The sequence below is a fragment of the Populus trichocarpa genome, chromosome 2, assembly GCF_000002775.5.
Source record: "Populus trichocarpa isolate Nisqually-1 chromosome 2, P.trichocarpa_v4.1, whole genome shotgun sequence".
Classification (NCBI taxonomy): Eukaryota; Viridiplantae; Streptophyta; class Magnoliopsida; order Malpighiales; family Salicaceae; genus Populus; species Populus trichocarpa.
Genome location: NC_037286.2, coordinates 20117490 through 20128638, shown reverse-complemented (window position 1 = coordinate 20128638; position 11149 = coordinate 20117490). Strand labels below are relative to the sequence as shown.

The window sequence follows — 11149 nt, the reverse complement described above, 5'->3', positions numbered from 1 at the left end:
TATCTAGAAGCTTAATGACTTCATTTTCACTACTTCTTTTATATCAGGATTAAGCCTTCGTTGTATTTCTTTAGAGGGTTTAGCATCTTTCTCCAAATAAATCCTGTGTGTGCAAATCAAAGGACTAATTCCTTTTATGTCAGCTATGGTCCATCCTAATGCACTTTTATGCATATTCAGAGTTTGTAATAACTTACCTTCTTGATGTGCATTAAGTTTTGAAGAGATTATTACTGGAAAAGTTTCATTTTCTCCTAAAAATGAGTATTTGAGATTGAACGGTAATGACTTCAAATCAGGTTTTGGTGGTTGAACACTTGAAGGTATGGACTTAATTGATCGTGGTGGCAATTCTTCAATTTGTGGTCTCCAATTGCATGCCTTTAATTCTTCCTGAAAATAGACCATTTGCAAATCGTCAGATTCATCAATCTCAGTTTCACTGGAAGTGGTTTGAAATTGATCATGAACTAATTTTTCAATAAAGTCCACTTTCTATAAATCATTATCATCTCCAGGTTGCTTGCAAATGTTGAAAATATTCATCTCCAATGTCATGTTTCCAAATGATAGCTTTATTAGTCCATTCCTACAATTAATCAATGCATTAGAAGTTGCAAGAAATGGACGTCCTAAAATAACAGGAATTGAATTACATGCTTTAATAGGTTGTGTATCCAAGACAACAAAATCGACAGGGTAAATGAATTTATCAACTTGTACTACACATCCTCAACTATTCCTCTAGGCACTTTTATAGATCTCTCAACAAGTAAAAGGGTTACAGAAGTTGGTTTTAACTTACCTAGATTGAGACTTTAAAAAACCGAATATGATATTAAATTCACACTAGCTCCAAGATCAAGTAAAGCTCTTTTAATTTTATGTTCTCCAATAAAGCAAGAAATTGTAGGACAACCAGGGTCTTTATATTTCAAAGCATTATTGTTATGAAGAATAACACTTACTTGTTCGGCTAAAAATGCTTTCTTTTTCACATTCAGTTTTCTCTTCACAGTGCACAGATCTTTTAAAAATTTAGCATAGGAAGGTACCTATTTAATAGGATCCAGCAACGGTATATTGATCCTTACCTGTTTGAAAGTTTCAAAGATTTCAGAGTTGTGATTGACTTTCCTTTGTTTGGTCATGGCATGAGGGAATGGAAGTGCTGGCGAGGAATCAGTCTTTTCTTTATAATGTTCAAATTCAACCCCTTCCTTACCCTCGGAGATTGACTCATCATCTTTCTCACAAGGTTCAAGAGTGGGTTTTTCAATAACCTTACCACTACAAAGAGTAATAACTGATTTAACTTGATCCATGTGTTGGCTTCCAGAACTACTTGCATTTGCATTGTATTGCCCCCTGGAATTTTGCTGTGATTGAGATGAAAACTTATTGTTCTCTTGAAAACTAAGAGTAGATGTGAACTTTGCAAGAGTATATTTAAGATTTGTCATGGTTTGAACATTTTCAGTGTTGATTGTCTCCTGCTTTTCAATGAAGGCATGTAATGTTTCCTCAAGATTTCTTCTAGGAGGTGGAGCATAAGGAGGTGCATATCAATGAGAATTTTGGAAAGTGTGGTGTGCTTGAAACGGTGGTTGTGAAGTTTGTGCATTATTGTTACCACTCTTTCAACTGAAATTTGAGTGATTTCTCCAATCAGGGTTGTATGTTTATGAGTATGGGTTATGGTTGGGCATTTGAAAACTGTTTAAAGCATGAGCTTGTTCATGGAGGCATTCTTTGAAAAAAGGTAAAGTTGGATAGTCATTAGTTGCATGTTCATTTGTTTCACAGATTTGACACACAATGTCTTGAACAAATTTTAATTGACCACTCTTTTTACATTCAAGTGCCTCGACTTTTCTAGCTAAAGATGCAAACTTGGCTTGGAGGTCATGATCTTCCCTAAGGTTGTACATACCTCCACTAGATATATGAGGTTGAGTTTTACCTGGTGCCTCATAAGTGCCCGTAGTGTCCCAATTTTGAGCATTTTCAGCTAGCAAATCTAGGTACTCCATTGCTTCATTAGGGTCTTTATTTTTAAAAGTTCTATTGCACATCAATTCCACCATTTGTCTATCTTTAGGTATTAACCCTTCATAAAAATGTGAAACCAATCTCCATGTTTCAAAACCATGATGAGGGTAAGTATTAAGCAAGTCTCGATACCTATCCCAACATTGGTAAAATGTTTCACCTAGTTTTTGAGTGAAAGTGGTGATTTGTCTTTTGAAAGAGTTTGTTCTATGAGATGGAAAAAACTTTTTTAAAAATTATTGTTGCATTTCATCCTAAGCACGAATGGATCCTGACCTAAGATTTTATAGCCATGTTTTAGCTTTATCTTTTAATAAAAAAGGAAAAAGCTTTAATCTAATGGTATTCATGCTACAATTTAAGTCATTATAGGTGTTGCAAACTTCTTCAAATTCTCTCAAATGCAAGTATGGATTTTCTAGATCTAAGCCATTAAAAGAAGGTAAAAGTTGAATAATACCTGGCTTAAAATTAAAATGAGATGCATCAGGAGGAAAAACTATGCATGAGGGTGCACTTGTTCTTGTGGGATTCATGTGGTCTCTAAGTGTTATAACACGGTTATTCTTATTATGAAGTGACTAGTTTTCTTCTTCGGCCATATTTTCTGAAAATGATGAGGATACCCTACAAAGTCTACCACTTAATGTACGTGACCAAACTCTCATGCACATGTAGGAAGAGAATAAAAGGAAGAAGAAAGCAAAAGAAAAAGAAACAAAGTTAAAGGTATTAAGAATAACAACAACAACAACAACAACAACAACAACAAGTTAAAGAGGACTTTGAGATGTAAGATTAATGTGAGGATTAAACACTGATAAAAACAAATGTCAAGGTTAGAGGATCCACTAATGGTATTTTAAACAAGTATAGTATAAATTCTTTTTATTACTCAACTGGAAACCACACACAAAGGAGGTTCTAATTAGATGATTTGTCATTAATAGCTCATTATAAATTGTTAACATGATCATATTAATTATCTTATTTAAGTAACACCAAACTTTTAAATATTGTCAGGAATTCATGATGCTAACTTATGTTAACAACAAATCAAGTTCCTTTCATACCACATGTGTAAGTTATACCATACGGTTGGGCTATGAAAGTGCCAAACATTTGTTGTATCAAGTGTTATACAACACAAATCTAGATTAACCATTTAACAAGCAAGGTATTAAGAATTAATAAGATAAAAATGATAAGACATGTTAATAGCAAGTTGTTTAGGATATAAGCATTGAAGTCCATATTGAGTTTATATTATACTTATTCTTACACCATTAGTGTAACCTTTTCACCTTGACATAATAAACTTACCTAAACATAATGAAGAAGAGAAACATAAATAAACAAGATAAGAACATAAATAAGATACAAGTTAACTAAGTAAAGGAAAGGAAATGAAAAGCATAAACATGATATTAATGAAAGCAAAACTTAAGCATTACAAAAATATAAAGAGAGAGAGAGCAAGAGCAAGATCTTGATCTGAACAACCAAGCTCCTAAATGCATGGCAAATGCCTCCTTTTATAGGCCAAAATTTAGAACTATTGATTTGATGACTAATTGTTGAGTGGGTGGCCAACTCTTGACTTGGTGAAAATCCTTATCTTCTTGTCTGAACAAATCATCATTTCTAACGTCAGAATTTGAACCAACTTTACTCATGAAAGTTCTAGACAATTGTCTCATATTTCCAGGAAAAAATATTGAGGTCATTTGGACTTCTAGAACTCGAGATATGGGCTGAACACTGAACAGTGTCTAGGCTGCAAGACAGATTCGGACTTCTTTGTTGTTGCTATAATTTGGACTTGAAAACGGCCTTTTTAAATCTTGGACTCGGCATAAAAGTTTTAGGCCTATGTCTTAGCTTTCCATCCATATAAACCAGACCTAAATCCGAGATCTAAAGCTCCAGATATGACCCAATTACCGAATAGTGTTCCAGTTTGGACTGAACCAGCATATCTTTTCTAAGTTTGGCCCTCTCTTTTTCCTTTCAATTTTAGTACTTAAACTCATCAATCAATCCTTTCATTTATGTGATAGGCCTGCATTTAAGATGAACATTTACCATAAATTAGGGTATCTTATAGTATCAGACTTGTTATTATAAAACATGCTTTAGTTAAGGAGTTATTGATACTTTAAGTGCAAAATGCTGATATAAATGATTGATAAAAATACACTTTTAAGTACTAATCAATATTATATGAGAGAAAAAGCAATCCTTTTTTAGAAGAAAGCTCTATAAATACATATATATCATTCGTAATAGAAATAAATTGAACCAGCCTCGTGGAGGTTACATTGGTTCCTTTTATAGCTCTTGACCCTTTTCATGGAAAGGAAAAAGTTTACATATCGGCCATATATCTCTGTCTTGTCATGATAAAATATCTCAGACTCATTAGAGTAAAACATCTCTGACTTATCAGAGTAAAATATCCCTGACTTATTAGAGTAAAAAATCTTTGACTGTGGGTCTGGCGATTTACCAAACCAATACATGTTTAAGCTCAATGTTTGGCTGAGCCTAGAGATGACAAGTCCCATGGTTCGCCAGACCCACGAATGTGTGGGCTAAACTCTTGGCTGAGACCAGGATGATAGGTTTAGCAGTTTGCCAAACCCATAAAAGTCTAGGCTTTGCACTTTATTGAGCTCAGAGATGGTGAGTCTGGTAGTTCGCTAGACCCACCCATATTTGCGACACTTGGTTGAGCCCAAAGATGATGGGTTATCAACCTAAACTTTGTTCATTTGCTAAAAAGGGAAAACTTATCATTAAACCTAGTTGGCTTATCTTTAATGGGAGAAGGTGTCCCTTAGGAAACAAAACGACTGCCTACATTAAATAAGGTAATTGAGTGAACTTCTAGAGTTCTGTGATGATATGAAAAATTATTCGTTCGATAGTGGGAGTAAAAAGTTTTTTTCTTTATAACTCTAATCATTCTTATTTGTGACTTTTCTTTTACTTTCATTCTTTGTGATTTTTGAAAATTTGTTCCCGTAACAAAAGCCAAATTATCTTTTCCACTTTTATTTTTTATCCAAAAAAGGAAAAACTATTTTAGATATTTCTTTCTTCAAAACCTTTTTCCTTATCTTTCTTTTACTCAGTTTAAAAAAAGACCACAGGAACATCAGACTTGTTTCTAAAAGAGAAGTGCTCCATCCATTGACAAGGAGTTCAGGTTTCAATTAGAACTTTAAAAAAGTGATAGGGGACATGGGTCTCTCATATTGAGACCTAGGATGAGAGAAAGTTCCACATCGATAACCTCCTCTAGTGGGAAGAATAAGAGAATATCCTCTCGTAAGAGTCCATCTTTTGCTCCTTTTAAAGACTTTGAGGAGAGAGGCAGATTGCCTCAAACTTCTAATGATGATGTCCCCGACAACATACATGTTACAAACATGGAATTTGTGACTCATAACCAACCTGGTAAGTATGTGGCCCAAATGCCTCACCCTGATGAGCGCATTAGCTAATTAACCTAAGCACCTCCTATAATTATTTTGAAATTACGACCCCATCTGTATGAATTCAATGGGATACTCTTTCCCTTTCTAAGGATTCATAAGGGATGTGTTTAGCTACTACCAGCTAGGCCCAGGCCAGCTGTATCCTAATATATGGACAATTATGTCCTCATTTGAAAATTTTTGTAGAATGATTGGGCTCAAGCCTGGCCACCAATACTGATGGCGGCAATGACATGTATTGGTTCTTCATCTTTGCTAACAGAAAAAATGGTGATGTGAAGAACACATTGATTGGGAAGCCATCGTCTATCAAGAAGTGGAGGGGGAGTTGGGTTGGTCGTAAGATATGTCAGGACGATCAATTGCTGGAGGGATTAAAGTCAATTTAGGGTTGTTCCCACTATTAAAGGGTTCCATATACGAAGTAAACAAGCCTCGTCTGAGATCATACTAGGAGAAGAACTGTGTCATGCTGGATTCGACCCCAATCGACTATGAAGTTGATAAAATGGCCAAAAGATATTACCAGAACATTTTGCAAGGTATAAAGTCTTCCTGCCATTTTCCTTTGCTTTCACCTTGTTTCAAAATCTAACCTTCATTTGTCCTTATAGGGTAAATAGTTGAATAAGAAGGAGAAACACCATGGGATCATCCTGTAAAGAGCTTGCCCTAGAGGTCTTTGTCTTGTGCCATTGGTGGAGGCAGAGGTGAAGAGAGGAGGGGAGACTTCTCCATCCTCGTTGGGAAACTCCTTATTCTTAAGGGTTCTGCCTCCATAGAGACAATAGTGCGGGCTATAGCCCCCTTGAAGCTAAGGATTGTGATCTTCCCTTTTCTAGGGAAGAAGTAAACCTAACTCCCCTTGTAGTGATTGCGAGTGCGACCATCTATTTCAATAAGAGAAAAATCTTTGCTACGGTAGAAACTTGTGCTCTAGTCCTATTGATAAATGCTCTTATAGCGGTGTTCCCTTTGCCTCAACTTCTTGCATTACCATCTGAGAAAGTGAGAATTAGGACCTCCACCGGAGTTAGCATTAATTAGTTTAAGGACATTTTCTTTGATTTGGCTCTAGGCTGTAATCTATTCAATTTCCCAACCCTAATGGATGAGGAGAGGCAATTGATAGAGGCTATGGTTAGAAAGAGAATGGGCCTTAATAAGGACAACCTTGAGGCGGTGAGAACACTAAAGAGGGTCCTTACCATCCCATCAGATATCTTTGTGATGTTTGATGAAAGCTTTTATCAACATTTGTGTTTAACTAGCCAAATGGCTTTGAGGCTACGTTTGTTTTACACCTGCTTTTGTGTTTGCGGTGTAACAAACACAGCAAGGTGTTTGGTAACAAACCAAACTGTGTTTTATACCGCGAGACCAACAAAAAAATTGAGTTTGAAACACAGTTTTTGTAAAGCAGTTTTTACATGCCTTTTTAACTGAGTTTCGTAAAACCCTGTTTATTTTTGCTTTTCAAAAGAGCTTTTGAAAATATTTGAGATTTTTTTATTTTTTTCTTTGCTTCAAATTAATTTTTTTTTGATGTTTTCAGATCATTTTGATGTGCTGATATCAAAAATAATTAAAAAAATAAAAAAATATATTATTTTGATGCATTTCCAAGTAAAAAGCACTTTGAAAAGCAACCATAATCACACTTTCACCAAACATTTTAATATGTTTTTTGCTACACATAAACTTCAACCACAATTTTTACCAAACACGTATCTAAATCCAACTAACCACAACTAACCACACTTTTTTTTAACTTACTTTTTTTAAACCACAACCACAAAAACTACCTAAAAAACAAACACACTCTTAATGTAAGGAAAAATAAACCCCTGTTTCTTAATTTTTTCTTTGGTTTGATGATTACCTCTTTAAACATTTATCCCTAGCAAACCTTTATAATGTGTGCCCATTCCCGGAGGCATTAGGCAACTGAAAGAAGTTATTTAAGGGTGATCGTAGCTACGAACAAGAAAAATCAAGCTGCATTTGAATAACTGCAAGGGGAAAAAAATTGTCATGGAGGCCGAGCTACAAAGCATTGAGGTGGCATATACCACGCTAAAGGACCAAGCACAAGGTCTTGCCTTTGAGTTGAGTTACATGGAAAAAACGCTTGCAGCCTCCTACTAGGGGTGAGCAAAAAAACCAGAAAACCGATTTAACCGAGAAAACCGGAAAAAAATTAACCGAAAAAACCGAACCGGTAAAAAAAACCGATTGAACCGGTTAAAATATTTAGGAAAATGTCCGGTTCGGTTCGGTTTCCGGTTTTGGTGTGCCTGAACCGGCCAACCCGAACCGAACCGAACCGGTTCGGGTTAGGAATGAAAAAAAAAAATATAAACCAAGCGGGCCGCCTCCTCCCATTACTTTCCCTTTCAATAACCCTAGCAGACCATTTATTTGCTTTCCCTTTCATACAGCCGCCCCCTCCCCTCCAACCCTTTCAATCTTCATTCACACTTCACCCTTCACACTTCACAGACACAGCCGCCCCCTCCAATCACCCCTACTCCCATTAACAGCCGCCTCCTCTTCACCAGTCAACGAGCTTAGGCTATTCTCGGACGACCATTCTTCGAATCTCGAAAGAAACCGTCGTGCGTGTGAGGTGGCGAAACTGTTACCACTTCCAGATCTTCTTCAATCTATTGCTTCTATCAAAGCCGATTACATCGCTCAGGTAATCTTGTCATGTAATTACAGATTTAATTAATTGTTGCTTGTTGATTTTATATTGTTTCTATTTTTCTATTTTGATGTGTTAATTATTTTGAACAATGTAAAAATGAAGGTGGACAAAAGAACACAATTTGCAAAGGAAATTGGAATCGTTGTCCCTGTCTCAGATTCTCAGAAGACAATCAATCGCAAACAATATGTCCTCATTTTTTTTTCCTTCTTTTCTTTCTCACTGGTAGATTGGAATTTGGAACTGCCAACAAAAGTTTGTATTTGAAGTTAGCTTTTTGAAAATTGACCCCATTATTTACTGTGGCTTAAGCTTTGAGATATTGCATGATTATGAATTAGTTTATATGAGTTGAAACTTGAAACATAGTCTGACAAAGATGGATTAGCCGATTGCTGGGAAAATAGTTTTCAAATCTCTTTGAGTGTGGCTTGGAAGGGAGAATTTCTGAAGAAACTCATGCTATGCTTTGTGTCTTTGCTTATCAAAAGAAATGATTTCATGTAAACTGTGCTTTATTGGTTGTTTATCTCCTTCAGCGATGGATTCTTTTTTGCTGTCAAAGAGGTTTCACTGCTTGATCAGGGAAGTCAGGGAAAACAAAGTATTTATCAACTTGAGCAGGTGAGATAATCTTTATCTTATTTTATGGTGTGTCAATATTCTCTACCCTTTGCTAACAAAAAATAATTTATCCTGAGGTATATAACTGGATTTGATCTTTTACCAACAACTTTGTTTTTATTTTCCTGATCATTTACTTTCCCTGTCGTTTTCAGGAGATTGTTCTTTTAAGTCGGTTTGAACATGAAAACATAGCTCAATATTATGGCACAGATAAGGTACTGTTTTCTTGCTTTCTGTTGGGTTCTAGATTTGATTGTTTGATCTACATCAATTCTGAATGGAACTGATGGAACCCAAGATATAATTCTGTTTCTTGGTTATTGTTGCTAGAGTAGGTGCAACTAGTTCTTTCCTCTGCAAGTCGGGTTTGGTAAGATTGATTATAAAGAAAAAGGTATTGGTAATGCACAATTTTGATTTTAGTGCTGATGTTAAGTGTGGCTTGATTTATGATAGATAATTATGTTGACAATATTGGGCTTCATGAATGATGATGCCAGTTTATTTCTGGTCTTAATAAGCTATACTACTGCTGGATTTGTGCTCTTTATTTATATGGCAAATTCTTATTCAAATCTTTGATATTTATCGTTAATGAAACTTCAATCTTGCCTCAGGTTGTCGACCAAGTCAAAATTCCTCCTACAAGTATACAATATTGTTTTATTATAATGTTATTTGTTGTTTTTTCTTTAAGCCCTTTGAAGGCATTGGTTTGTAATTTGGATTAATTTGGATTTTAACTTATTGATGTGTGACTATGTGTTATTTAAATGTTTTTGAAGCAGGAGAAAAAAATTAGAAAGGCAAAAAATATATTGAACACAAGATTGACAATAACAACTTAATATAAATGAATATTTAGTGGCAAAAAAATTAAATATACTTTGGAATTTTTAAAGAAAATTAGATATTATTAATATCATTTATAAGCCCATCAGAAATCCACTAAAAGCCCATTACGAAGCCCATTAAAAGCCCACTATGTTTTGAGTTTATTTCTTAAAAGTTATCAATTCGAGTTCCATAAATTTTAAGGTTACTTGAGACTTATATGGTTGTTAATTTTAGAATCTGTGTGATTAATCAAGATGCGTATAAGCTAGTCCAAACACCCACATTAATAAAATAAAATAAAAAAAAATTGCTAGTCAAATAGCCCAGATGAACTTCCATGCTTGTACAATAGGCGACCTAACTGTTTAGCACGCAAAACGAATGCCCTTTCTGTAACTATTCAGAAACTGTTCTCTTCTCTAATGTATACCTAAACATATCAGCCTCGCTCCTGATCACCACTTGAATCATCTTCCAAAGCATCAAAACTTCAACTACTAGAAACAAAAAGGTTATGACTGCAGAACATCCGTATATAAGGAACGCAAGGCTAGCTAGGATTTATATCAGATTCAGAAACATTCAATTTGTACTGGTGCATGTATACTTGCAAATAGAGAGATATACATATACTGTAGTTACATATGGAGAATCTCAAGGTTCTTGTGCTTACATTTTTCGCTGTCTTCTTATTACTTGTGTTCGACGCTAATGGCCAGCTGAATCCTATGCCTCAACGCCCACTGTGTGTCTCCCAACTTGCACTGGTGAACTATGCGTGTGGAAGTTTACTTCTAGCGCCACCAGCCACCACCTCCCTTATTCCCTCCACCGTTGTCTTCCCTGCAGATGATGATAATAACCACGGGCATAGGAACGGACACAGGCATGGCCATGGAGGAACGCAAGAAGATACTTGTTGCCGGTGGCTTAATGATGTGGATGACGAATGTGTCTGTCAATTACTGGTCCGCTTGCCACCCTTCCTTTCAAGGACTCGCCATGAATACACTATCAAGATTGATGACTCTTGCAGTGTTTCGTACACTTGTGGATTTACGTGATTAGTAATTGTTGCTTGTCTTATACTACCTACATATTGCGGGTAGATTTTCTTTGGAATTCGGTGATATAAGCAAATATTCAGCTAAGATGTTTTCCTTTATTGCAAGTTTTACGTTTTCGTACTTCCATGTATTTTGCATTAATCTCTCTTGGAAATAAAATGTAATTGATGGGTTGAAGATTTAAACCTATAATCACAAGGCGTATGATGCAGAGTGTGAGGGAAAATTCAAAGAAACAGTCTAAAAATCTAATGGGTTGCGAAGCGTACTCGGAAGTTCAAAGCCCAAGTGTAAATTATACCTCCTTGGATCCAGTCACATCATAAAGCTCATTGCTCTTTTAGACCAGTAAG

The 11149-nt window shown here is 35.5% G+C and overlaps 1 protein-coding gene across 1 annotated transcript; it reads left to right on the top strand.

Moving 5' to 3' along the window:
• The first annotated feature begins 10373 nt into the window (after positions 1-10373).
• Positions 10374-10793, top strand: LOC7458247 (uncharacterized). The gene has a single exon (XM_002302790.3). It carries the CDS (start codon positions 10374-10376, stop codon positions 10791-10793), a length of 420 nt encoding a protein of 139 aa, XP_002302826.1.
• The last annotated feature ends 356 nt before the right edge of the window (positions 10794-11149 follow it).

Coding starts and splice junctions, on each gene's coding strand:
- LOC7458247 (XM_002302790.3), top strand. CDS start 10,374: ATGGAGAATCTCAAGGTTCTTGTGCTTACATTTTTCGCTGTCTTCTTA.